The 23,703-nt window shown below is 52.0% G+C and overlaps 17 protein-coding genes across 17 annotated transcripts; 10 read left to right on the top strand and 7 right to left on the bottom strand.

Moving 5' to 3' along the window:
* Position 1: 1 nt before the first annotated feature.
* BCR37DRAFT_379926 (P-loop containing nucleoside triphosphate hydrolase protein) lies at positions 2-1,623 on the bottom strand. Its single transcript, XM_040869378.1, has one exon. It carries the CDS (start codon positions 1,432-1,434, stop codon positions 115-117), a length of 1,320 nt encoding a protein of 439 aa, XP_040725142.1. The 5' UTR covers positions 1,435-1,623; the 3' UTR covers positions 2-114.
* On the top strand, positions 1,605-3,488 carry BCR37DRAFT_368075 (chaperonin-containing T-complex delta subunit Cct4). The gene is made up of 3 exons (XM_040868300.1): positions 1,605-1,667; positions 1,710-1,864; positions 1,910-3,488. The coding sequence occupies exons 1-3, from the start codon at positions 1,635-1,637 to the stop codon at positions 3,297-3,299; spliced, it is 1,578 nt and encodes a 525-aa protein (XP_040725141.1). The 5' UTR covers positions 1,605-1,634; the 3' UTR covers positions 3,300-3,488.
* A 130-nt stretch (positions 3,489-3,618) lies between these two features.
* On the top strand, positions 3,619-4,838 carry BCR37DRAFT_379924 (uncharacterized protein). The gene has a single exon (XM_040869377.1). The coding sequence runs from the start codon at positions 3,709-3,711 to the stop codon at positions 4,714-4,716; it is 1,008 nt and encodes a 335-aa protein (XP_040725140.1). The 5' UTR covers positions 3,619-3,708; the 3' UTR covers positions 4,717-4,838.
* Positions 4,755-5,465, bottom strand: BCR37DRAFT_393049 (uncharacterized protein; the record flags this gene model as incomplete). Its single annotated transcript, XM_040871242.1, has 1 exon — positions 4,755-5,465. The coding sequence occupies one exon, from the start codon at positions 5,463-5,465 to the stop codon at positions 4,755-4,757; it is 711 nt and encodes a 236-aa protein (XP_040725139.1).
* A 3,032-nt stretch (positions 5,466-8,497) lies between these two features.
* On the top strand, positions 8,498-9,136 carry BCR37DRAFT_347513 (uncharacterized protein; the record flags this gene model as incomplete). Its single annotated transcript, XM_040867774.1, has 1 exon — positions 8,498-9,136. The coding sequence occupies one exon, from the start codon at positions 8,498-8,500 to the stop codon at positions 9,134-9,136; it is 639 nt and encodes a 212-aa protein (XP_040725138.1).
* Positions 8,793-9,852, top strand: BCR37DRAFT_379920 (uncharacterized protein). Its single transcript, XM_040869376.1, has one exon. The coding sequence runs from the start codon at positions 9,241-9,243 to the stop codon at positions 9,547-9,549; it is 309 nt and encodes a 102-aa protein (XP_040725137.1). The 5' UTR covers positions 8,793-9,240; the 3' UTR covers positions 9,550-9,852.
* Positions 9,839-10,459, top strand: BCR37DRAFT_347787 (phosphatase 2C-like domain-containing protein; the record flags this gene model as incomplete). Its single annotated transcript, XM_040867793.1, has 1 exon — positions 9,839-10,459. One exon carries the CDS (start codon positions 9,839-9,841, stop codon positions 10,457-10,459), a length of 621 nt encoding a protein of 206 aa, XP_040725136.1.
* A 23-nt stretch (positions 10,460-10,482) lies between these two features.
* On the bottom strand, positions 10,483-11,482 carry BCR37DRAFT_379918 (NUDIX hydrolase domain-like protein). The gene has a single exon (XM_040869375.1). It carries the CDS (start codon positions 11,319-11,321, stop codon positions 10,524-10,526), a length of 798 nt encoding a protein of 265 aa, XP_040725135.1. The 5' UTR covers positions 11,322-11,482; the 3' UTR covers positions 10,483-10,523.
* Positions 11,414-12,857, top strand: BCR37DRAFT_28996 (DNA glycosylase). Its single transcript, XM_040866852.1, has 3 exons — positions 11,414-11,501; positions 11,538-12,484; positions 12,594-12,857. Exons 1-3 carry the CDS (start codon positions 11,477-11,479, stop codon positions 12,606-12,608), a joined length of 987 nt encoding a protein of 328 aa, XP_040725134.1. The 5' UTR covers positions 11,414-11,476; the 3' UTR covers positions 12,609-12,857.
* Positions 12,858-13,655: 798 nt separating this feature from the next.
* Positions 13,656-14,975, top strand: BCR37DRAFT_379916 (uncharacterized protein). Its single transcript, XM_040869374.1, has one exon. The coding sequence runs from the start codon at positions 13,937-13,939 to the stop codon at positions 14,885-14,887; it is 951 nt and encodes a 316-aa protein (XP_040725133.1). The 5' UTR covers positions 13,656-13,936; the 3' UTR covers positions 14,888-14,975.
* A 95-nt stretch (positions 14,976-15,070) lies between these two features.
* On the top strand, positions 15,071-16,795 carry BCR37DRAFT_379915 (NAD(P)-binding protein). The gene has a single exon (XM_040869373.1). The coding sequence runs from the start codon at positions 15,156-15,158 to the stop codon at positions 16,779-16,781; it is 1,626 nt and encodes a 541-aa protein (XP_040725132.1). The 5' UTR covers positions 15,071-15,155; the 3' UTR covers positions 16,782-16,795.
* A 398-nt stretch (positions 16,796-17,193) lies between these two features.
* Positions 17,194-17,712, bottom strand: BCR37DRAFT_393042 (uncharacterized protein; the record flags this gene model as incomplete). The annotated part of the gene is made up of 1 exon (XM_040871241.1): positions 17,194-17,712. The coding sequence occupies one exon, from the start codon at positions 17,710-17,712 to the stop codon at positions 17,194-17,196; it is 519 nt and encodes a 172-aa protein (XP_040725131.1).
* On the bottom strand, positions 17,308-18,767 carry BCR37DRAFT_24627 (uncharacterized protein). The gene is made up of 3 exons (XM_040866589.1): positions 18,619-18,767; positions 18,421-18,582; positions 17,308-18,382 (listed from the first exon to the last, which is right to left on the bottom strand). Exons 1-3 carry the CDS (start codon positions 18,676-18,678, stop codon positions 17,789-17,791), a joined length of 816 nt encoding a protein of 271 aa, XP_040725130.1. The 5' UTR covers positions 18,679-18,767; the 3' UTR covers positions 17,308-17,788.
* A 710-nt stretch (positions 18,768-19,477) lies between these two features.
* On the top strand, positions 19,478-20,587 carry BCR37DRAFT_379912 (uncharacterized protein). The gene has a single exon (XM_040869372.1). The coding sequence runs from the start codon at positions 19,796-19,798 to the stop codon at positions 20,525-20,527; it is 732 nt and encodes a 243-aa protein (XP_040725129.1). The 5' UTR covers positions 19,478-19,795; the 3' UTR covers positions 20,528-20,587.
* On the bottom strand, positions 20,541-21,461 carry BCR37DRAFT_347813 (mitochondrial phosphate carrier protein; the record flags this gene model as incomplete). Its single annotated transcript, XM_040867797.1, has 1 exon — positions 20,541-21,461. The coding sequence occupies one exon, from the start codon at positions 21,459-21,461 to the stop codon at positions 20,541-20,543; it is 921 nt and encodes a 306-aa protein (XP_040725128.1).
* An 86-nt stretch (positions 21,462-21,547) lies between these two features.
* BCR37DRAFT_379911 (uncharacterized protein) lies at positions 21,548-23,246 on the bottom strand (the record flags this gene model as incomplete). The annotated part of the gene is made up of 2 exons (XM_040869371.1): positions 21,548-22,958; positions 23,042-23,246. Coding segments are annotated over 2 exons (1,300 nt in total), but the record flags the coding sequence as incomplete, so codon positions are not given.
* BCR37DRAFT_332580 (transcriptional Coactivator p15-domain-containing protein) lies at positions 21,575-21,862 on the top strand (the record flags this gene model as incomplete). The annotated part of the gene is made up of 1 exon (XM_040867068.1): positions 21,575-21,862. A coding segment is annotated over one exon (288 nt), but the record flags the coding sequence as incomplete, so codon positions are not given.
* Positions 23,247-23,703: the final 457 nt, after the last annotated feature.

The following is a 23,703-nucleotide window of genomic DNA, read 5'->3' as shown; positions in this document are numbered from 1 at the left end:
ACAAATTCGTAGAGGTTACTACTAGCTACAAGGTATCATCAGGCTCAATTTATGGTGAAACGAGGACAGAGCACAGGAGAGAGGCCGTTTCATGTAGACATGAGCTAAGAGAGGCTAATTGAAGAGCATGTACTCACCCGTACTGCTGAATTGCTTGTTGCCGCGGATAACCTTGGTCACGGAATCCAAAAAGTCCTTCTCACTCGCCATCTTGCGCCGTGCTCGAATGGCAAACATACCAGCTTCCGTACACACACTCCGTAGCTCTGCACCGGTCGAGTTGGGACAAAGCCGCGCAATCAGCTCCCATCGGATATCGCGCTCAACGCTCATGCTCTTTGCGTGAATCCTGAGAATATTGGCTCGACCGTCATTTTCAGGCAGGGAAAACTCCACCTTGCGGTCAATTCGACCGGGTCGTAGCAGAGCAGGATCGAGGGTATTGGGTCGATTGGTGGCAAAGATGACTTTGATGTTACCGCGTGCATCGAAGCCATCGAGTTGTGTGATGAGCTCCAACATGGTTCGCTGGACTTCATTATCGCCTCCAGCACCATCATCAAATCGTGCTCCTCCAATAGCATCCACTTCATCAAAGAAGATAATGCATGCCTTCTTAGTCCGAGCCATTTCGAACAGCTCGCGCACCATCCTCGCACCTTCACCGACGTACTTTTGAACCAGCTCTGATCCAATCACACGAATAAACGTCGCATCTGTCCGGTTCGCCACTGCACGCGCACAAAGTGTTTTTCCTGTACCAGGCGGTCCATAGAGCAAGATACCTTTTGGCGGATCGATACCGAGGTTAACGAATCGCTCGGGAGAGAGCAATGGTAACTCCACCACCTCGCGCAATTTCTCAATTTGCTCCTTGCATCCACCGACATCCGCATAAGTAACGTCTGGCTTCTCTTCGACTGTCATCATCGTCACGGACGGATCAATCTTTGGCGGTAGAGGCAGCATGATGCTGTATTTTTGGCGATCCACACCCACACGCATGCCTTCCTCGATATCGGTGGGTGAGACTTCTTCACCCAGTGCCACGACAAACTTTGCAATTTGCTTGACATTAATGACATACTTGTTCTTGTCTGGGTCTTGCTCATCCTGCATAATCTTGGTACACCGCGCGACCTGCAATGGATGCTGTTCACTCAGCCGCTGCTTGTCTGATGGCAGATCCCATAAGGAAGGCGGCGCCAGTCCCGTATCTGACTCCTTGACACCAATTTTATCAGTGATGCGTTTTTGAACTTGCTTGATTTGGTCTTCTGTGGACTTGATGCCTTGCTGGTAAGGACCTGCGCCGTATGTCTGGAGAAGAGCAATATCCTCGGAGTCGAGAGGGACAATCTCCTTTTCTTCCTTCTCTTCATCCTCTACATGCCTGTAGTTGCTATGCGCTTCCCAGTCTGCCTTAGGCGGCATCGTTCAAGTGAGCTGTAGGCGCTATATGCTAGACCTGGCAGCTGACTGGTACCGAGAGTGAAGGGTAGAGGGTCGAGTGGACATGACGCGTCTCTTGTGCTGTTGCTCTTGCCCTAACCCCAGACCGCGAATTTGAAATTTGAGAACACGAAGAAGCAGCAGCAGTAGCAGTAGTAGAAGTAGTTATCGATCAACAAGCCATGGCCGTCAATCAGTCCAATGCTACCTTCAAGGCAAGACTCATTTCTTATTCATGAGCAGCCCTAACGATCCAGGACAAAGAAAAGCCAGCAGAGGTACGGCGAAACAATATCACGGCCGCGTGCGCCGTGTCCGATGCCATTCGCACGTCCCTCGGACCCAAAGGCATGGACAAGATGATCCAGACTGGCTCCGGAGAAGTCATCCTCACCAATGACGGCGCGACCATGTACGTTCACTTCACAATTTTGCAGTGCGTGGACTAATTCGCTAGTTTGAAGCATTTGTCGGTCATGCACCCAGCGGCCAAGATGCTGGTTGATCTCTCTGCTGCCCAAGATGTCGAAGCAGGAGATGGTACCACCTCTGTCGTGATCCTTGCCGGTGCTCTGCTGAATGCCGCCGAGAAGTTGCTGAGTCGTGGAATTCACCCGACACTAATTGCAGAGTCCTTTCAACACAGTGCAGCCAAGGCTGTTGAGATCCTAGAGAGCATCAGTACGCCCCTGCAGCTAGATGACAGGGCGTCTTTGTTGAGAGCGGCCACGACTTCGCTCAGCTCCAAAATTGTCTCGCAATATTCATCATTGCTTGCGCCCATCTCAGTGGATGCAGTCCTTCGCATTGCTTCGTCGGGCGATACAAATGTGGATCTGAAGGACATTCGCATTGTCAAGAAGGTTGGCGGAACAATTGATGATACCGAGCTGGTAGATGGGCTCGTCCTTGCACAAAATGCCATCAAGTCAGCCAATGGACCTGCACGTATGGAAAAGGCCAAGATTGCCGTGTGCCAATTCCAACTCTCACCGCCAAAGCCTGACCTTGAGTCGCAAATTGTTGTCAATGACTATCGACAAATGGACAAGATTCTCAAGGAAGAACGTCAATACCTGCTCAACATGTGCAAGAAGATCAAAAAGACTGGCGCCAATGTACTTCTCATTCAAAAGTCCATCCTGCGTGATGCAGTCAACGATCTCTCCCTCCACTTCCTCGCAAAGCTCAAAATCATGGCCATCAAGGATATCGAGCGTGATGAAATTGAATTTATTTGCAAAACCACTGGATGCAAGCCTATTGCAGACATCGATTCATTCACAGAGGACAAACTCGGCTATGCTGAACTTGTTGATGAGGTGCAATCGTCAGGCAGTCGTGTCGTCAAGATGACGGGTATCAAGGCGCATGGCAAAACGGTCTCCATCTTGTGTCGTGGTGCCAACAACCTCGTTCTGGAAGAAGCAGATCGATCGTTGCACGATGCACTCTGTGTCATTCGCTGTCTTGTTAAAAAGCGTGCACTCATTGCAGGCGGCGGTGCGCCTGAAATCGAAGTCAGCAGGCAACTCGCCTTGCATGCACGGACACTGACTGGTGCGCAATCACTCTGTTTTGCAGCCTTTGCCGAAGCCATGGAGGTCATCCCAACAACATTAGCAGAAAACGCAGGACTCAACAGTATCAAGGTGGTGACTGAGCTGCGTAATCGCCACGCCGCAGGTGAAACCACGGCAGGCATCAATGTGCGTAAAGGAGTGGTGACCAATATTTTGGAGGAGAATGTCGTGCAGCCATTGCTTGTTTCCACCAGTGCACTAGAGCTCGCTGCGGAAACGGTCAAGATGATTCTCAAGGTGGACGACTTTTGCATCAGTCGGTAGAGGTTTATCTTTGCCCGACAAACATGATGGGCTCGCATGGACCGAAGGCCCGGACAAACAACAAACAAGGTACCAAGCAGGCGTTCTGGACCAGCTTCTATAATCTGGCTGGTCTGCTTTCCGTTTCTCTTAGGCATCTACAACCACATAGCATTCCATCATGATGCCGTTGATTTGGCTATCTGCCATCGCTCCACTGCTCCTCGTAGTTGGCACCATTGTTGCCCTTTTGCAAAGACGCAAGCGCCGTCTGGATGTCGAAATTGGTCAAGCAGCAACATTGACACGATCGTTCTGGGGTTCTCTCCATCAAGAAGGCCCAAGAACTCAGAGGCTCCAGCGACATTCTACCGCAAAGGAACGCAATCAGGGCGTCCACCCATCTGCAAAGCGCTGGTCATTCTGGAACATGCGTCGCGCCTCACAAAATCTACGACTGCCAACGGCACCCGGTACCCCTGACACCCTCAAACGCATTGGAACAGCCACCACAACAGGCAGTCATGGCACCTTGGCTGAAGTTCGGAGAGCATTGTCTGGGAAACGCGTACAAGCGCATCAAGCTGAGTTGCTACGGTTCCAAGCACCACCGTTACCATTGCCGCCCAAGATTATTGCCAGGGAACAAGGTTTTGCTAGTGTCGGCAGTATTCCACTTCTGATGGATGTTGGGCAATCGTCATTGCAGTATATTGTACCAAAGGGCCAAGTTCATTCACCAAAGATACAAGAAGATCGACCACAATTTGTGGTCAAAAAGGCAGCACCTCTCGCAAAGGAACCAGCACTGCAGATACCGTCTTCCCTGCCATCGCTGCATGCACCTGGTGTCATTTCACATCCCATCATGGTGAATAAGGCCGAGCCTGTCTTATTTCCAGATGTACCGCCTCGTTCACCACCGCAACCCCCTTTGCCACCATTGCCACCTAAACCGTACAGCACCGACACTGTTGGCCGTTGGTCTATCGTCTCTGACGAAGCAGCACTCGAACTTCTAGTGCAATCTCGGAAAGCACTTGCCCAGCTCGATGCAGCTTCAGACTCAGCAGCATCTCTGAATAGCTCCTTGCATCGAGCGCGGTGCGAGGCAGTCTTATCACATTATCGGCCCCTATCCTCAGTTTACTCAAGTAGCCATGCAAGCAGTATTGTCAGTAATGTGAGCTCACCGCAAGAGATAAGTGCGACCGACAGTGACACACTTGCTGACACGCCGGATCGTGACTTTGATTTTGGTGAGTTTTATGGGCAAGAAGTTGGTGATAGGGAAGATGGGCGCGAATCTTATTATGAGTATCAGTTTGAAGAAGGTTTAACGACTGCGAATGAGGTTGATGTTCGACTGACAAGGATCAGTGAAGCACCATCCATCTTGACGAATGAAACGGGGAAGCCCTGGTACCGTTGGCACTGACTTGAGCACGCTGGGTGCCAACGGCAGCCTGGATTCTGTCATTGATATCGCCAATCTTCAGCATCTTCGCATTGGGCAAAGATGAGCGACTTGTCTCCAGTGCCGAGAACCCAGTAGCACTTATGTCCAAGAGGTGTAATTCGAGGTAGAATGTATCGAGTGTCGTACTTGATATCATTTCTTTCGCAATAAACACCGAATTGGTCCAACGATCTCGAGATTCTGTTCACAGCAGTGAACCATGTATCTGGGAGGTTGAGCTCTGGGAACGCATCGTCCGCGTCTGACTTGAGGATCAGCCTGCAATGGCCACCAGTGGTCTGCGAGTCGGGCAGGTAGCTTTTGAATGCCGGTAAGTCGTGGAGTTCAACGTTGTAGCTTTCGATGCACTGGATAGTGAGATACGGTTTATCGACTGGCCCAGCGAGGTAGAGAAAGCACGCTTGAGGTCGAGCAGGTACAGCTTTCCAGTTTCCCAAATTGTCCGGCGGTAGAGCAAGCATATTCAGCTGTCTGGGATGAGGGGTGCACTTGAGAAGCCAGGAATCAGGCTCAGTGAGTGGGATCGACTCAGCTGACCGAGTCCAGAAGCAGCTGTGTCCAAGTGGGTCACCCTGGGTCGGTAGACTTCCTATATCAAGGTCGACGTTCCAGCAGAAAACAGCATAGTTTTGTGGCGAGTGGATGTATGGGCCCTTCGCAAAGAAGTATTCCTCGAATTCAAACGCATTAGGATACAACTGGAGCATACTGGTCTTCTCCACGAGTCGACAGGCTCCTGGTGTATGCGTTTCCGTAGCGTTTGGCTTCTTAAAGGAGAGGACTGACTCAGGGCTATTGTCAACATTGACTTTCAGCACAAGGTCCGTCGTCGTGCCTCCTTCCCCATATGAGAAATATGTCGGGAAATCAGTCGTTGCAGCAGTCCACTCTTTCCCAGCCCAAAAAGCAGGGAGGGCAAGTGTGTGTAGAGCAGGGAAGGCAAGTGTTCCGATAAGAGGCGTGAGCCTACAAAGCATCACGCTGTCAGGACGCTAGAACAAGTATTGTCGACGTGTTGCAAGATTCGTTTGGGCCGTAGGAACTGGTGTGTGTGGAGCATGTCGATTGGAGAGTTTCCACTTCTTTCCGTAACAGCACAAGAAGGCGTGACACCGTGTTCGTATTCGTGCCGGATCGGACTCTAGCCGAGAGATTCTACTGCTTGCATTTGCCCAATCGAGAATGTTGTGTTGTAATCGGACAGTTGCAACAATTATCAGGGGTAGAGCAGATTGTTCCACATTCGTCCGTATTTTCAGGCTGAGGTTGCACCGCATCCACTGATCATCAACCAGATTGGATGTGTTGCAATCTTTCAGACTGTGCGAGAGGCATGAAAGGCTGCACAGTGTTACATTGCACAGCTTGCTTCTATGGGCACGACTGCATTGAGATTATGCAGAAACACTCCAGACGAGTACACGGACAGTCCATCGGCCCATGCGACCTACGCCTCGAAACTTCTGGCTTTCCAATCAGGTCACTCAAAAAGTTAGAGGACACCCAGCTCAGCTGCAGGGGCAACACAAGAGGTTTGATTGAGTGCAGCGCATGGCGAGGTTACAGAATGGACAAAAGGACGCGTCAGACAGTTCGCTGGTGACGCTTTGCCGGCCTCGTGGGAGACTAGGCAGTCTCTTGTCAGAATAGAACGACGATGCGAGCACTGAACAGGACCAGCAAGACCTGGTGGTCAAAAGATATTGTAGCTGAGGCCGGAATTTGAGTGGCTTCAGACAAGTGCTGTAGTGTTCGAGACTTGGCGGAAGGAGACTGCCATGTCCCGTGCTTGCCTGCAGTCACTAGCTGACACGCATACGACCTGCCATGGCCGGGATGATGGCCTGACGAAGTTAGAGTTTGGCGACGATCAGTCACTGTCATGGACGAGATCATGGTTCTGGGATCAACATCTTGCAACTTTCCAATATTCAAGCATTTCGAGCTCGGTGCCGGCCCAGCGCCGATCGCGGCTGCAACGGTCTTCCAAGGTTTCAGTTTGACAGCTGAGATGATTTTTGAAGCCGACGTTGACATGATCGTCTGTAAGACGCCGGGAGAGTCCTCGGGGAATAATAGTATGATGATACATAGCTGAAGGATAGTGGAGGTTGCCAGCACAATTGGATCATGAGCAGTCTTCCCATTGAGCTCGAGCCTCCAAGACAGGTGCTGCTGCGGTTGCGGGCTGTGTCTGTGGATGGATGCTGCCGGGCAAGAAAAGCCGAGTGCGTGCGGTACAGCCACAAGCAAACAACTGTCAGATCTCGCCCTGAAACTCAGCACTGGGCCAGCAGCTGATGAATCAATGATGCTGCTTCTTGGCGCTTCCGGGGTAGCGGACGAGCAACCAGGAATTGAGAAAAGTATTAAGCAGCACAGCAGCCAGACTTGGCTGTCGTCTATAACTCACATACTCAGTATAGACGCTGACGAGGATGTCGCTGGCAAGCAGGAGGCCCAATGCGCCGACCAGCATGCAATTGCCCACTGCATCACCACAAGCAGTCTCGCCAGTGTTGAATCGGCCAATTTTGACGCTGCAGCGAGAACAAGGGTCTACAAGCTCGGTCGATACCCTCACACGCCGTACGGTTGGCCGATTCTCTACACCCAGCGTCTTGTCTCTGGGCAGCCTTGCATCTGCACTGCCGGCCTACAATGACCTACAGGAGACTGAAAATCCGGATGTCATCACAACGAGTTGTGAGGTCCCAGACTCATCCGTTGTGGACTCGCCCGTGCCAATGCTGTCGCCGGACGAAGATCAGACTCCCGGCCGGCATACACGAAGAAGAATTGGGGGTAGGAGTAAAAGTCGGCGACGCAGCTTCACTTCCTTCTTCCGGCTTGCTCAAAAGCAAGAAGTCTCAACAACAGTACAGGCGCTGTATTCGCCTGGAATTCAAGTGGCTCAGCCATACTACCTACCATCGCGTGAGCCTCGCAATATTCGTACTGGATTCGCAAGGACAATACCGAGTGCATGGTCTGCGGACGGCGAAGAGGCAGAACTTGCCATTGATCCCATGTATTGGTTTGCTACCATCTTTCGCTTAAACGCATTGCTCGCAGAGGGGTCCGTTCGCCAGGCTCAAGCGTTGCTGTCACAGGATCCTAGACTTTGTGATAAAGTATCTCTTGTCAAACGATCTGAGGCAGCTTCACTTGAAGCACTGCCCCTCATGAGCAACGAGACACCATTGAAGGCTGAGTCCAGGAGTATTCGCTCGCGTAGCGTGAGCCCTGAAGTCATCCGAGCGGCCTCGTTGGCCGGGGTCGCTATGCCACACCCTTTGCAGGCAGACGGCTTTAGATTCCCAACTCTGCCTGGCTCGGTAGAGCCGGAATCAGAGAGATTGTCTGTCTATTACGATCCGTCAGGGGCCCGTCAAGGCTCCTTGGGCAGTCGTGCTTCATCTGTCTTGAGTGCCTCAGAAGCCTTTGAGATGGCGCGCAGGGGCAGTGCCGTAAGCACCTGTTCGGACATGTCTGCTCGTTCGTCTCGCTCTGCGTCCAGTCGACTCAGACAGATGCGTGACAAGCTCGGAAATCTCGCACATCTCGGCCGTGAGGAGTACGTGCTGCTCTTTGAGTAATTGCATGGTCGTAAGAGGCCTTTTTGAAACTTTCAGCGACGGCGACATCTTTCTTTATCTTACTTTTAGCACTTTATGTGTACTTAGCAATCTTGAATATTGCCAAAACTGCTTGTTATATCTCCTATGCTCTACTTCCTATGATTGAAGAGTCTCGAGCGGCGCTTGCAAACGTCAAAGCAGCAGCTGACACACCGCCAAGGGGATGGCCTCCTGGCCTAATCTACATCCGTGCCCCAGTTCATTCTCGAGCTCTTACAAACGACGCTGAGACTCTGTGCAGCCTCTTCAACGTCAAAGACGCGACTTCTCTATCGTCTAGGCTACGCCAGGTGTCCAGAACGGGCCCGTCGCCCACCAAAATCCAAGCAATCAAAGGCCCATCACATCCTGCATATGGTCAAAACGGGCTTTTCGCCTCTCGTTCACTTCCGCCTGGTGCACATGTACTAGACTATCTAGGGCTCTACCATCTCTCTGCAGAGAACGACACAGACCTTACCTCAGACTATGATCTCGCCTTGCGCGACGGTAGCCGCTGTCTCTACCTCGGTATAGACGCCAGCAAGCTTGGCAACGAAGCACGCATGATGAACGACTATCGCGGTGTTGCCTCTGCACCAACTTGTGTCTTTCGGACGCATACATTGAATACAGGTGAACTCAGAATGGGTGTGTTTGTGGTGGAAGATGGTAAGCGGAAGAAGGGACTGGCTAAGGGAGACGAGATTTTAGTCAGCTATGGCAAGGGCTTTTGGAAGGCTCGCCAGTCGGACTAGATGCTTTTCATGGACAGGATATGCACTAGCCAGCCGTTGACAAACAGAAGGTGAGTAGCATGACATGAGCGACAGTGCTCCCGGCTTACACGTGTAACATCTGCATGAATGTCTGGAACGTAGTCTCAAAGGCTTTAGCCTTTAGTCTAATGTCTACTTGGTGTCAAGTTGGTGAGCCCCTTTGGTTGAAAGAGTTGCAGTTGGGTGTTGTGGATTTCGACGCTCCCAACCTCCCACACAAAGACACGAAACGACGCCAAGCGCTCACATCACAGACGCTTCTTAAGACAAGCCCCTCGTCCATCATTGATGCGCCGGGCAGGGCTCAAGCTCCTCTCTGCCTCCTCGTCACACCCAAAGTTCAAGAACTATCCGCTGCCACTACCCTTTCAACACATCAAATTACGCGGTGAAGCGACAGGCGACGATTGTTCCATTGCAGCGAGCCATTACCTCGGCGTCGCAGATGGCGTTGGTCAATGGAATCGCAGAAAACACGGCTCAGCTGGACTTTGGTCGCGTCTCATGATTACCTTGTTTGCAGAGCGCGCAGAGATGCTTGCGCATGAGGCGACATCTGGCGCGTCACAGGCGATACCGGCAAAGACAGATGCTAGTAGACAAATGGAAGGCAAGCGGATAGTGGACTTGCTGGAGTCAGCCTACCATGAGATCATGGCACTATGCAAAGATCCGGCCGCCATGCCGACGGCGCCTTCTCCTAAGGGCGATTTCACAACAACCAGCATGTCTGATCCAATGAGTAAGGGTGAACGTATGCTCAAAGATGATGGGGCAGAAGTGGAATATCAAGGGTCAACAACACTGCTTGTGGGCTACCTTCCGCCAGAATCGCATCAACTGCATGTCGTCAATATTGGGGATTCTTCATTGATGCAGATCCGTCAAGGGACTGTGCTCTTTGAGACGGAGCCGCAGTCGCATTGGTTTGACTGTCCTTTTCAAATTGGTCACAATTCACCGGATACGCCGCAAAAATCGGCTGATCTGACGAGCCTCGACCTCCAAGAAGGAGACATGCTCGTCACGAGCACAGATGGGCTAGGGGACAACGTCTATCCTGCACAGATTCTCACAGTCATTGCTGAAGAGCAACGGAGCGCTTTGAAAGACACGGAAGAAGCGCAGCAGGATGACCTGAACCGTATCAGTGCTCGCCTTGTCACGTTGGCGCGGGAAAAGATGGCAGACGAATGGGGAGAGTCTCCATTTGGTGACAAGGCCATTTGCGAAGGCATCGGCTTTATGGGTGGCAAAAAGGACGATGTCAGCATCCTCGTCACCAAGGTCGTGCGTGCCTAGGCATCTGTGGCCATTTGTTTTCAAGAAAGCGAGCGACGGCAAAGTGTAACGTATATCATGACATCTATAGAGCACCTCTTTGAATCTTTCGACGCACTGTATCCTCCGTGTCGCCAGACTTGTTGGCTGTTTTGGCTCGTACTTTTCGAGGGGCATCATCAAAGTGGCCACCACGCACTGCTCGCTCTATGCGATCAGAATCGCCAAGCTCATCTGCAAAGTCATAGACCGTCGGATTCTTGCCGTATGCCAATCGCGCCACATCGACCAGTATCCGTGCTGTCAGGCCCCAGACAATTTTGGGTTCCGGCGCTTCAACCTCATCATGCCGACCATGCAGCTGAAACTTGTGAAGCTTCCAGCGACTATCATGCCAGTCGAGCCAACGACCATCATACCCCTCGCCCTGCAAGATTTGTGAGAGCCGAATATTGAATATCTCTGCTACCTCATCCAAGTTTGGCACAGGAGTCCACCGATCATGCGGATTGGTCGGGCTAAAGGCCACACAAGGACTGACCAGCAAATTGTTCTTTGCAAGATAATACGGCAGAATGGTGATGCGCCGGAACGGTGTGTCCGGGGATAGCCCAATCTCTTCGTGCGCTTCACGCAGGGCGCATTGCCAAGCATGCTCACCGGGATCCCTGCGGCCGCCAGGAAAGCTGACATCGCCAGCATGCGATCGCATATGACTAGCGCGCAGTGTCAGGATGACTTCAAGATCATCAGCATGCGTTGGCGACGGATAGAGCAAGACGAGGACTGAAGCGTGTTTTGTAGCAGGTAGGTTTTGTACAGCAGCGGTCACTTGCGGTGGAGATGCATGACGTGCCAGTCTTGCGAGCATATCTTCAATCATGCAGCTCACAGTCCAGCTAGATATCAATGCAATAAGCTATATTGATGCAAGCTCAGCTGTATCCGATGTCCTCGACGCGAATTGCGGAGCTCGGCGCTTGCCGTTGCGTAATTCGACAGCTACAACTCGACCGTTCAACGGCAGTGTACTGACACATGTTCAGAGTCCTGCCAAGAGATCGTAAGCTTCAATCCAAGAGAAAAACTCTGACTCCAGTACGCTTGGACACGACGCTGAAGTGTGGTCAGTCTTTTCGGTGGCAGCAGCACAAGCAGAATGGCTTGACGACGTATCGCTGTGCTCTGCACGGCCGGATAGTGTCCTTGACACAGCATCCTACTCACATCGCCTATGATGCTCTTCCCAAGCTCGAAGATACAGAAGCCCTGCTGCGAGACTATCTCAGCCTGCAAGTACCCTTGTCGGATCTCTACGAGACTTGGGCATCAAAGGATAAGCACTTTGAAAAGGTGTCAGCATCCTTTCTCGGGGTGCGCATGTTGAGGCAAGACCCGCTCGAGTGTCTATTGTCCTTTATATGCTCTACGAACAACAATATCCCACGTATCACAATGATGGTGCAAGCTCTGTGTCGAGAATACGGCGCTTCATTGGGAACACATCCCGATGACGGGATTGAGTACTATGACTTTCCTGTTTTGGATGCACTTCAACATCCGTCATTGACAAAAGAATTGAGAGAACTTGGATTCGGCTACAGGGCCCCATATATTGCCAAAACTTGCAGTATGCTTGCTGCACTGCCACCGACACATTTGCATGATTTGCGCTCCCGACCATATGCAGATGTGGTTGCAGCCTTGCAAGAATTCTCTGGCGTCGGACCCAAAGTCGCTGATTGTGTTGCACTTATGTCTCTCGACCAGCATGCTGCTATCCCAGTCGACACGCATGTCATTCAAATTGCGATGCGAGACTACAAGTTTCGCCCAAAGCCAGCACCGAAGAAGAATGGCAAACGAGCGCCACGACCTAGTCAAGGGAAATTGGTCATGAATGAACGCGTTTATGGTGAAATCAGAACCTTTTTTCAAGACTTGTGGGGGGCTTATGCCGGCTGGGCTCACTCTGTCCTGTTCGCAGCAGATCTCAAAGCACTTCAGGCAGGAGCAGCAGAGGAGGCCATTGAGCATATTGTCAAGGCTGAAGCAAAGGCTGAATGGCATGCAGATGTCGCAGTCAAAGCAGAGGTCAAGGTTGAGAATGGGGACATTGAGATTAGCGCAATCGAGGCAGTCAAGGTTGAGGAAGGTGCCGAATCAGTAGAGGAGGAAGCAAAGGTCTTGGTTGAATCGCCTCTGAAGAAGCTGCGCCTTGCATGATGGACTTCTTATTTGCAGAAAGATGGCAGTGGGCCTCACCAGCACGATTAGACACTTTGGCTACACTGCAGAGCTGATAGCCTGATACTGCTTCCTGCAGTACACTCTGAATCGTTTCTCGCCTCAGACACTCGGATACAGGGTCACAGTCATCTGACAAGATTAAATATGTACTCACGCATTGCTATATGCTGAGCTTCCCGTCAACGTAATTATCTCGGATGTCATCCAGTCCACTGCCGCAGACTTAGCGTGCTTCTGGGCAAGCTCCAAGATCGCTCAGTCTCGACTCTCGACCAATTGCAAACATCATCAGACGTGGCTCACGCAGAACTCCAAGGCCATGCATGACCTTCAACATACTTGACCATTGGCCAATTCTCAAGCTGCTTGTATGCTCGCCATTCAGCTATCTGAGGATTCAGGCTGCGACCTGTGGCATCACTCGCGCGCGAGGTCGCGACGCTGGACCCAAACTTGGTTGCCTTGCGATTCTTTGATCCATTGTGCTATTTCGACACTACGCTGTGTTAACGATCCGCCCCTGACAAAGCTCAGCGGCCAGATCATGTGAAATGATAACGCTTGGTTTGATATTCCTGTCTCTGCTCTTTGACCATTTCCTGAGTGGGGCTCCAGCATTTCGGGCGGTATCAAGAAGCTGCCAGCCTCAAAGATGGCCTATTGGTAGGCCAGGCCTGGCTCAATGCATGCTGCCCGTGAAATGGAGAGTGTTGGCCACTGGCCAGATGGTGTGATAGATTTGTTGAGTGGTTGCCGGCTGGCTCACACATCATCTTACCTCAAGCTGTGGTCTAGCCTAGTACCTTGCATGCTGCCCCTGAAACTAAGAGAGTTGGCCGTTGGCCAGACCAGGTGCGGAATCTGTGTCTGAAAATAGAACCGCGCGTCTGGCTGCTTCTCTTGTTCAACCCCTGAGTAATGACATCTCTACACATGACTCAAAGCTGAAAAGTGTAAACTATATGCAAGCTGCCATCAACAAGGCCGTGCAAAGAAATCACAAACGGCATCTTACAATCGTCATTGCAACTATCTAGTCTTTGATCCAGCCAAATAATTCCAAGCTGAGCCTCAGGTCTGCAAGGAGTGCCCGCGTCGTTTCAGTCCATGCGATCTAATCTTACATGCGAGCATGGGGCAAAGCTAACAAATCTCTGATGTCCTCACCTGTCAGATTGGATTGTCGTGAAAAGGACACGTCTTGCTCGTCAAGTCACTAGTTGGATCGTTTTCGTCCTGCCGCCAACAATGAAGATCCATCACTCCAAACGCCCGTTTCTTGAGACCCTCCAGCTTGTGCTTCAGCTCCTTCTCAGTTACTCAGCCTTCTCGCTTCCAGCAGCCCATGCAGGCTCTCCCGGTGTAGATGTCTGGACTGCCTTTGGCCCTGTGGCACCGGCCGAGGCTTGTTGGTTCAAACTTTTCATCGCCCGCGGCCCATCGGCATCGGCGAGGAACGTCGAATATGTCAGTCTCAATTGCCTCAATGCATCTAAACCCGCCCTCATTCCAGACGTCTGCATGCTTGCTGAAAAGACAAGCTTCTTGAGGCTGTTTCGCTCGCTTGACGCTCTCGGTGAAAAGCAGTTTGTGGCAAAAGGCCCCTTCCCAACGTCTTCGAACGATTATGGCATCTTGTGCAGGTTCAATGCTGACAACACCGGCTTGATGTCTGCCCCACTGCAAGCAGATCCAATAGGTGCGACTTGTAATTGGAGGGAGCTCGATTCCAAGTTCACTCTGGAATGCCGCAATAATCGCCCAAAGTTGATCAATGGACTCCCAGTATCTGGTCACACAGTTATACCTCCCAGTACACAGGCATGCTTCCTCGAAATACAAGGCCTGGACCATCTCGTTTTGCCTCAACTTAGCAAGAAGTGCATCGATGTACGGAATGCAAAGAACCATCTACCCGCCCTGAGAGACTATCAGAACAATCTCTATTTGACTGGTGGCTTCTGTGTGCTCATTCTTATCAAAAACCTGGGTCAGCCGGAGGCCGTCCAGAATGACTGGCCCAAGGTCGTCCTGAACAAGGAGCAATACGTTGTGTATTGTCAGGCAAAGAATTCCAGAACTGACCCAAGATCTCTGCCGACCCACTTGTTTCTTCGAATTCCGAGATGCTACTGGGTCTTTGCCGCTAGCGAAACCATGCTATTGTTGGAATGTGAGGAATCGATGCAGTGGAGTTAGCTTACGGCGTGATACTCTTTGATTCAAGCTTTTTCGGCTTGCTCACTTATTCACTCAAGCATCCATAGCCATTTCAATCATTCATCCTTTAGGTTGTCGTGCGCGTCTGATAAGATAGGATCTGCCCATCTGAGTGACACGCGCCACCAGATCTCAATCTCGGCAATGTCGCACTCTACAACTATTACATCACGACGCGCAATCAGCAAGACCACACTTTGCGAAGAGGCAACGCTTCTTCACCCCTACATACCTAGCAACTGCAGAGATGGTACAAGTCAAGGCCGATGCACACGCAGACACACCGCTACAGCTCATCACATCTTACCTGCAGCAAGCCAAGACTGCGCAAGGCGAGGAGAAGGATGCCTTGATTGACGCTGCTTTGGATCTAGCGGCGCATCTCGATGACTACTTGACTCTCTCAACAACACCAGCCACCCAGGAACTCAATAATATGATTGATGCAACGCTTGAGCAAGACTGGGACGCGCTGCATGCTTCTGGCAAGACACAGTTCAAGTATACATCCAATTTTTGCGCTGGTACCTTTGAAGCACAGTTCGTTTCTACCTTGTGCCAGCTCGTGCAGGCAAAAGAAGTGCTTGAGATTGGCATGTTTACGGGCACGACGGCTGGTGCCATCGCACAGGCACTCCCGGCAAACGGTCGAGTCACGACCTGCGAGATCGATCCGTTCCTCAAGACGCATGCTGAAGCACAATTCAGCAAGGCTGGGTTGCAAGACAAGATCGAAGTGGTGCTTGGCTCTGCGCATGACTCGCTTCCACTGCTTGCAAAGCAGGGACGTGTCTATGATCTCATCTTTTTGGATGCCGAAAAGGTTGGCTATCTCGCGTACTTCCAGAAAGTGATGGAATTGGGTTTACTTGCTCCAACGGGTGCCTTTGTCGTGGATAATACACTCTTCAAGGGACATGTTTATCGCCAGGGCGAAGATGATGAAATGACAACCGCATTGAAGCACTTTAACGAAACGGTCAAGCAAGATCCTCGCGTCCACGTCATCCTCTTGCCAATCCGTGATGGTGTCAGCATTATTACACACAAGCCGGCGCATCTACGTTCGGAGGATCCAGTGGTGTCTGGCTATCTCGGTCAGAGCATGACTCAGCGATTCAAGCTCACTGGCAAATCGGCTCTTGTGACGGGTGCCGCTCAGGGTCTCGGACGCAGCTATGCGCATGCTCTATCACAGGCAGGCGCCGCCGTGATGGTTGCAGACTTGTCGTTTGAGGCAGCCGACAAGGTGGCTGAAGAGATTCGAGCAATGGGCGGACGTGCCTCTGCTGTGGCCGCAGATGTCACAGACAAAGCAGCTTGCGATGCTATGGTCAAGGCGTGTGTTGATACATTTGGCAAGCTCGACATTGCAGTCAACAATGCAGGCGTCAACCTGTCGTCTCCTGCGGAAGACTCGTCAGCGGCAGAATTCGAGACGACCATGTCTGTGAATGTCAAGGGGGTCTTCTTTTCGTGTCAAGCGGAAGCAGCGCATATGCTGGACAAGCAAGACCGCGTCATTATCAATGTGGCAAGCATGTCGGCCGTGGCGATGCCTCACCCGCAAAAGCAAATGCTCTACAACACATCCAAAGCAGCCGTCAAGAAGATGACGGAGAGTCTTGCGGTAGAGTGGGGAAGTCGTGGCATTCGTGTCAATGCAATTGCTCCTGGCATTGTCAAGACGGACTTGATTACCAAGAATGAATCGCTTGGACCGTTGCTCGAGACGTGGTTGAAGCAGATTCCACTTGGTCGTCTTGCAGAGTTTGACGACTGTCAGGGAACGATTGTCTTTTTGGCTTCCGACTTGTCACGATACATGAATGGCACAACACAGATTATTGATGGAGGACAGCAATTTTTGTAGCTACTTTGATGCCTAGACGTTAGATTTTAATGGCATACAAGCTTCCCAGTGTTCTCACCTTTTCAACAGTCTCCTTTTGCAATTCATCGATGCTCTTCTTGCTGTGCTCGCCCTTGACGGCATGCTCAGACTGAGTCTGGTGAGCGTGGTCCACCTCCTGCTTGCCATGCTTTGCTTTTTCTGCCTGCTTCTTTCCTGCTTCGTTGGCTGCAGGATCGGCGTAGAAACGCTTTGCCATGGGCATAGCCACTGTTCGCTTTGCAAGTGTTGCTCGGATGACGGACTGCATGTTGTAGTGAGTGGTGAAGGTTGTACGGTTGTACTAAGAGGTTGATGTTGTCGTTCCCCGGACTGGCTACGTCATCACCATGACGACCTAGGCTCAGCTAGGCAGACTCTCGAGTCTCGTTCCTCAACGACGGGCAATAGCTGCGGCATGACGCGCACGAGAGACGGTCTGGTCACTCAATGGACGTGCAGGTGTCAACTCCTTGAGCATCTCACTCACGCATAATGCACTGATGCAAGTTTTGAGCTTTCCTTGAAGATTAGACATGTCTGTGACTGATGACTTACGACGTGCTTCCTCGAGGTCTCGCTTGAGATGACGATCGAGGTCTTTACGACCAGCTAGCAGGTTGCGTAAATGACCTACCCATTTGCCAATCAGCTTGAGCAAGTCTAGATTCTCGACATGCTGGAGTCCTGCAAAGTACGCGCGCATGGCATCGAGTCCTGGCAGCATGACAGTTTGTACGTTGTGCTGCTGTGCGCGTGATAGCTCTGGACGCTGCTCAAAGTACTCGCAAAACTCGACGAGGTCGTGCAGGATGTCGTCGTCTTCTTGTTCGGTGCTTGCTGCGGATGTCTGCATGGCAAAGTAGTTTGGTACAGGAATGCCTGCTTGCTTGAGAAGGCGTCCAGCTGACATGATGGTACAATGAGGACAAGTGTTGGAGGAGTGGGTCAAGGTATTGTACAAAGTCTAAGCCAAGAATGCAACACCGCTACTTCCACAGAGTCTCCGTCACATCTCCATCGTGATCAAACAGCTGTCCAGGCAACACGCCATTCTTGCCCACAGTACCACTCGCCTGCTTCAGTGCCTGCATAGCTGATGTCGTTGCTGCACGTCCAAGGGGTCCACTAAAGGTACTACTGCGCAACGGTGCCGATGGCGACAGGGTCGCTTGCATATTGACGAGACTTGGCGTGATGCTGAGTGCAGAGAGCAGTGGTGCTGGTGAGGGTGAGTACAGCAAGCCCGTTGTGTGAGACTTGGACGAGGCATCCGTCAAGATGGACTGTCTATCTTCCTGCTTGCTTGCCAATTGCTCTGCCACCTCTTGTGCTACTACTTCGGTGATGTCCATGGATGCCTTGAGTCCTTGGTTCAGCGAGACCTGCGAGACTGCAGCGCTTGCGATGACTGCCGCTTTGCTTGTTTCCAGCGTCGATTTGAGAGACTCTCTTGACCTATTCATCAAGTGCTCATGTGCTTGCTTGAGCTGGAATGCTTCTTCATGCTTGGCAGCTGCATGGGCTGCTGCTGCATTGCGTAGAGACTCATAGCAGACGAGCATCACCACCGTCAGACAAATCTATCGTCAGCGCTCATACCATGTCACCTCAAGCTTACAGCATAAAGGATATTGTTTTGCGCATAGAGGGGATACTCCTTTTGTAGCTCCAGTAGCACGCGTGCGCTCATATCAGCCATGACGGTTTCATTGAGTGCAGAGAGTGCAGCTCGAACGGGTTCAGAGACTGCCAAGGTCTTCCTTCGTGGCACGCAGCAGCCCTACACGTCAGCTTGATTGTTGAGGTAGTGATGTACCTGGCTTGGTAGCTGAATAGATGAGATGTGCAGGACCGTGTTTGGGTCAATCGCTGGCATGCGTCTCTGTGCATCTTCAACGAGGTGTTGCAGCTCAATCGGAAGACGCTGTGCTTGGAGTGCATCCGAGAGTATTGTCAGGCTACTGAGATTGGACTTTCCCTTGTGATTGAAGAGGTACAGTGCCCATGGTGGACATACCGCGTCTGAACCGCGTGCAACGAGCGTAGCAAAGTCTGTCAAGTGCTGCAACGCTGGAGTCTGAGGTCAGCCTGGCTTCTCTGCCGGTTGCATACGTCTGCAAAGGGGACTTGAATGAGTGCACATAGCTGCCTGAGGATGGTCTCTTGCGTATCACCTGGCATGGCGAGGGAGTGAGAGGAGAAGTGTGGCGTGGGTGCGACATAATTAACGGTGGTGCGTGTGTCTGGACGCTGCTGGACGCGCTCTAGGTAGCGTCGCACGAGAGGAGAGATGAGTGGTTTCTGTGAGACCATGTCTAGTATGCAAGAGTGTAGCGTAGGAGTAGTGTACTAGTATGGTGTGGTGTTGTAGTCAGTGCCCCTGACTGCAACACAAGGAAGTGACTTTCCATCTGAGCTGACCTCTCAGCCTCAGACTCTGCTTGAAGACTGCTTCCCTCTCATCACCATTAAGACATGGCCGAGCTTCTGCCAGCCTGCCATCCGTGACGGTCCGTCAACTTGGACCTTGGACCTTGGACCTTGTAGAGCTGAGCCGGGATTACGTCGAGATTTCTGGAAGAGGGGCAGCCAATGAGCGTGCGCGCCTGTGACTCTGACCGTTGGCGGCTCATGCAGGAACAAATTTGGCAGATGGGCCCGACAGCACAACAGCAGCAATAGACTGATACTGTCTGTGCTGGCGTATGAGCTAGAGGGCAGTGAGACGAGCTAGATGATGTGCTTCGCGATGCTCTAGTCATCATGTCAAAGAGGGTAGAGACTTGGCCAGTGCCAACTACGCAAAGGGATCTGTCGCGGCCAATTCTGAACCCCGCCCACGACCACGCTACGAGTCCATGGCACCGCACCACACGACATCTAAAATTTGATGCGGGCAGAGCACAGAGCGGGCGGCCCATGCCCAGAGGGTTGAGTCTTCATAAGGCATCACCCTTGCTCTCTTGCCTTCAGCTCTTCTTCATTCACTCGTTATGCTCGTTGCAACTGTCCTCGCCCTCTTTGCGGCCTCCGTCACAGCCCAGGCACTCCCTCCAGTCTGTGCACTCAACTGCATCAACGCCCAACTCGCACCCAACGGCTGTTCATCGCTCTCAGACTACGCATGTGTCTGCTCAGACTCCTTCCGCGCCTCGGCCGTCCCTTGTGTCCTTGCAGGCTGTTCAACAGACGACTTTAGACTCACTGCCGACACCACCAACCAAATCTGTACAAACTATTTCAACGGACAATACGGACCTGTTGTTCGCGCCGCCGCTGGTGGTGCTGCTGCTGGTTCAAGTGCCGCTGCTGGACCTGCCGCTGGTTCTGTCTTGCCTGCTGCAGCCTCGAGTATGGCATCAGGCAGTGGTATGCCTCCTAGCGCTACCATCACACTCGCTCCTGCTGGTCCCGGTGGAGTCGCTGTTGGCGGAGCTGTCGTGACGGTGACTGTTACCGTTGACCGTTGCCCAGCTGGCGGTGCTGCTGCCGCTCCAGCTCCTGCTCCTACACCTGCCCCTGCTCCTGCAGCCATGTCTGGAGGTGCTGCTGCTGGATCCATGGCAGCTGGTTCAATGGCTTCCGGTGGTGCGTCTGCTTCTGGTGCTGCGACACCTCCTCGCGTCACCTTGCCGGCCTTTGTACCACCTCCTGCTGGACGATCTGGTGCCATGAAAGTGCACTCTGTCGGAGCCTTCCTCCTTGGTTTGCTCGCTTTACTCTAATAATCTATATCATCTATGCAGCGTGAATCTCAATACCTGGTGGACTACCGAGTGCCGTCTTGATTTGTGCATATAAAACAAATTGTCCACTCACAAGGAATGAAGTCATGAGAATCCTCGGACCCAAGCCTGCCCAAAGACCCCTGAAACCCGTTTCTCTTGCAAGGACACCGAGTTTGTGTACAGCAGATCCATCGCCGCCTTTGCCCTTGTTGATTTTAGACAGCAAGGTATCCGCTGGGTGTGACAAGACTGCTGCCACGACACCTGCGCCGATACCAGACGTTAATTCCACGAGTGTTGATTCAGCATGCGATAGTTTCGCTTTACGTTCCTCGCCAATCGCTTTGAAGATGGCTTCATTGAGCCACTCGTGCGTAGTGAATTGACCCACTGCATATGGTACTTGCTTGCACAAGAGTGGAATGAAGCCAGAGTAGAAACCCTTGAGTCCCTCTTCCCTTGCAATCCGTGCAAAGCCAGGCAAGAGGCCCGTTGCAAAACCACGCTCAGAGACGAGTCGGATGCGGGTCGCTTCAAGTGAACAGAGCAAGACATCTGCAAAAAACTCGGCAGCGGACGATGCACCGAGGTAGATGGCCGTTCTACTCGACATGGCAGCCTCTGGACCGCCTGCCAAGTCAATAAAGGTCTTTTTGAAAAACTCATAGCCAGCGAATTTAGCACCGCCTTGAACAAGATAGCCTGCTGCAGTTGCGCCAAAACCAGTCAAGAGCACAGCTGGACCTTCTGCAGCGACAATGGACCGAGCAGCTGCGAGCATGCCGGATCCTTTGAGTGCGCTATCCACTTGAATGCGGGTTTTGACGACATCGATAGGGGTGGTTGCACCGTGCGTTAGAGTACAGCATAGTGCACCGGCAGAAAAGAACTTGCTATAGTCTGAGAGAGAAAATTGAGGTGTCGTCGCCATGTTCGTGATGTGTAGTAACTTGTAAGGAGCTATGAGGTCACTTGTCGCGGGCTGCGGTGTCGGCAAAAGAAGTCTCCGGCATCTCGAGACACCTGGGCAGAGACAACAACATGAAGCGAGCATACACCGGCAAATCTACTGGCGCGTCTGCCAAGAAACAAGCTGTCGACGAACCCATTGCCTCTTGGGATCTCTCTGAATTACGACGCGTCCAAGTCAAAGACTTTAAAGGCAAGACTTTGGTGCATATCCGCGAGTTTTACCGCGACAAGGAGACGGATGAGCTCAAGTATGGAAAGACGGGCATTGCATTGACTGTGGAGCAGTGGGGCAAACTGAGTGCCATTTGCAAAGAGGTGGACGCAGTGTTGAAGCCAGAGGGTAAGGAGCAAGAGGAAGAAGCTACACAGACACCTGCAGCGTAGACAGCTTGCTGAACGCTTCTCTCAACACAACCTCATCCACACCATCCAAGAATGCAAATTGACCAATGCCACCACACACCACAGGCAACCTCAGCTTGCCACCACGAGACTTGATTGTGTCTTCTTGAGCATGCAACAGCATGTCCACCGTCAGCGCGTCATGCCAAACCGGCAAACCCAACTTTTTGACCACCGCTAGCACGCGCGCCACATCACTGCTCGAGACGAGCGATAGCCGCTCAGACAAAATCATGCACAGCACCATATCAATGGCAACCGCTTCACCGTGCAGCAAGGGCTTGTCTGTGGACAAGGCAGCAATCTCGAGCATCGGAGAGAATGTGTGTCCAAAGTCGACAATCCTGTAGAGCGTCGCCTCTTCGAAGTTTGGCTCGAGCTCCTCTAGCATGCCTTGAATCGCGCGCCGTACAACCTGTGGATGCCGTGGATCTTGCTCGAGCAAGCGGAACAGCTCTGCGTCCTTGATGAGTGCCATCTTGAGGATCTCACCCATGCCATTCGCCATTTGCCGGTCAGAAATGGTTGGCAAAAACGTCTCCGCATCCAGAAACACGGCAAGCGGTGCATTGTACGTGCCGAGCTTGTTCTTTTCATGCAAAAAGTTGCAAGCCGTCTTGACACCGATAGACGCATCAATGTTGGCGAGCAGCGTCGTTGGAATCTTGATGATGGGTGTGTTTCTGCGCCAAAGGTTGGCTGCAAGCGCTGCCACGTCGAGCACTACACCGCCACCGAATGCCAGTACTGGATCTCGCCTGTCGGTGCCAAACTTTTTGATTGCCTCACACACGCCTAGAACTGCCTCAAACGTCTTGTGCTCCTCAAGAGCCTGCAGGACATGGTAGTGTGTTTCAACTTGGTGGTGGGCAAAGTATGCTCTGATACGGGCGCCAAAGAGTCTATCAACGTTGTGATCCAGCACAACGAATCGCTTGAGGTGGTCGCGAAGTGTCGCTTCCTTGCACGTCAAGAGCCGCAGGTTATCGAGTTCTAGCAAACCAGATACTTGCTCCACCGAGTACTCGAGATGGATGACTGCAGAGGCGGTGAACTTGCCTGTGGTCAGGCCAGAGGTACCGCCAACACGCAGACCGTTGAGGCCGACTTGGTTGACGTTATCATGGGGCCATGCACTTCTGCATGTTGTCCGCTGCAGCTGTGTAGGGAGTCTGGGTAACCAGAGTCGGAGGAGCGGCTGCTCACTGTATCCGTTGAGGTGCGGCGTTCCATGCTGCTTGTATAGATGTTGAATCTGCTTAAGCGTGGTCCAGGGTAGGCTAGTGTGCTTGAAGTTGCAGAGGTGTTTTGCTTATAGGGGTTTATCTGCTTATCTGACATCATGACCATCTGTGCACTTGCCAGGTCTTGCCTTAGGTAAGATCAGCTCGCCCTGCGCTTGAAACACGGCCGCTGGTCCCATCTGCGCAGCAGCGATATAGCCGAGATTCAGATCTGGTGGCTTCGGACAGTTGGCCAATCACGGTTGTGGACGTGAGATTGAGGTGTCTTCACGTCACTTACTGCCAACTTTCAACTTCTCAAGGAGTCAAGGTTCCCCGATCTATGCAGCAGCTCTTGATCTATCATCTATGTCATGAATCATGAGTCATGGCAGTGTATGAACAACGTCGTAGCTGTCCAAACTGGCTAGACTTTTAGAGTCCTACTATGCCTCCGACCGTGGCTCGTAGATAGATGGGCACGCTGTTGCTGCATCCAAAAGCCCAAGGCAGTACTACGGAGTCTGCGGTGCTCAAAAGTGTTTACGAGTCGGAGCAGCAAGCAAGCAAGCAAAC

This window comes from Protomyces lactucae-debilis (genome assembly GCF_002105105.1).
Source record: "Protomyces lactucae-debilis strain 12-1054 chromosome Unknown BCR37scaffold_10, whole genome shotgun sequence".
Taxonomy (NCBI): domain Eukaryota; kingdom Fungi; phylum Ascomycota; class Taphrinomycetes; order Taphrinales; family Protomycetaceae; genus Protomyces; species Protomyces lactucae-debilis.
Note: the sequence above shows the minus strand (reverse complement) of the source record. Positions and strands in the feature narration are given on the sequence as shown.

Excerpts from the sequence above, each read along its gene's own strand:
- BCR37DRAFT_379915 (XM_040869373.1), top strand. The coding sequence starts at position 15,156 with ATGGTACAAGTCAAGGCCGATGCACACGCAGACACACCGCTACAGCTC.
- BCR37DRAFT_379912 (XM_040869372.1), top strand. The coding sequence starts at position 19,796 with ATGCTCGTTGCAACTGTCCTCGCCCTCTTTGCGGCCTCCGTCACAGCC.
- BCR37DRAFT_379916 (XM_040869374.1), top strand. The coding sequence starts at position 13,937 with ATGAAGATCCATCACTCCAAACGCCCGTTTCTTGAGACCCTCCAGCTT.
- BCR37DRAFT_368075 (XM_040868300.1), top strand. The coding sequence starts at position 1,635 with ATGGCCGTCAATCAGTCCAATGCTACCTTCAAG. Across the intron at positions 1,668-1,709 it reads AGTCCAATGCTACCTTCAAG|GACAAAGAAAAGCCAGCAGA; the intron begins GCAAGACTCATT and ends CTAACGATCCAG. Across the intron at positions 1,865-1,909 it reads ACCAATGACGGCGCGACCAT|TTTGAAGCATTTGTCGGTCA; the intron begins GTACGTTCACTT and ends CTAATTCGCTAG.
- BCR37DRAFT_379918 (XM_040869375.1), bottom strand. The coding sequence starts at position 11,321 with ATGATTGAAGATATGCTCGCAAGACTGGCACGTCATGCATCTCCACCG.
- BCR37DRAFT_24627 (XM_040866589.1), bottom strand. The coding sequence starts at position 18,678 with ATGCCAGCGATTGACCCAAACACGGTCCTGCACATCTCATCTATTCAG. Across the intron at positions 18,583-18,618 it reads CTATTCAGCTACCAAGCCAG|GGCTGCTGCGTGCCACGAAG; the intron begins GTACATCACTAC and ends GCTGACGTGTAG. Across the intron at positions 18,383-18,420 it reads AAAACAATATCCTTTATGCT|ATTTGTCTGACGGTGGTGAT; the intron begins GTAAGCTTGAGG and ends CGCTGACGATAG.
- BCR37DRAFT_379924 (XM_040869377.1), top strand. The coding sequence starts at position 3,709 with ATGCGTCGCGCCTCACAAAATCTACGACTGCCAACGGCACCCGGTACC.
- BCR37DRAFT_379926 (XM_040869378.1), bottom strand. The coding sequence starts at position 1,434 with ATGCCGCCTAAGGCAGACTGGGAAGCGCATAGCAACTACAGGCATGTA.
- BCR37DRAFT_28996 (XM_040866852.1), top strand. The coding sequence starts at position 11,477 with ATGTTCAGAGTCCTGCCAAGAGATC. Across the intron at positions 11,502-11,537 it reads CAGAGTCCTGCCAAGAGATC|TACGCTTGGACACGACGCTG; the intron begins GTAAGCTTCAAT and ends CTCTGACTCCAG.
- BCR37DRAFT_379920 (XM_040869376.1), top strand. The coding sequence starts at position 9,241 with ATGAATGTCTGGAACGTAGTCTCAAAGGCTTTAGCCTTTAGTCTAATG.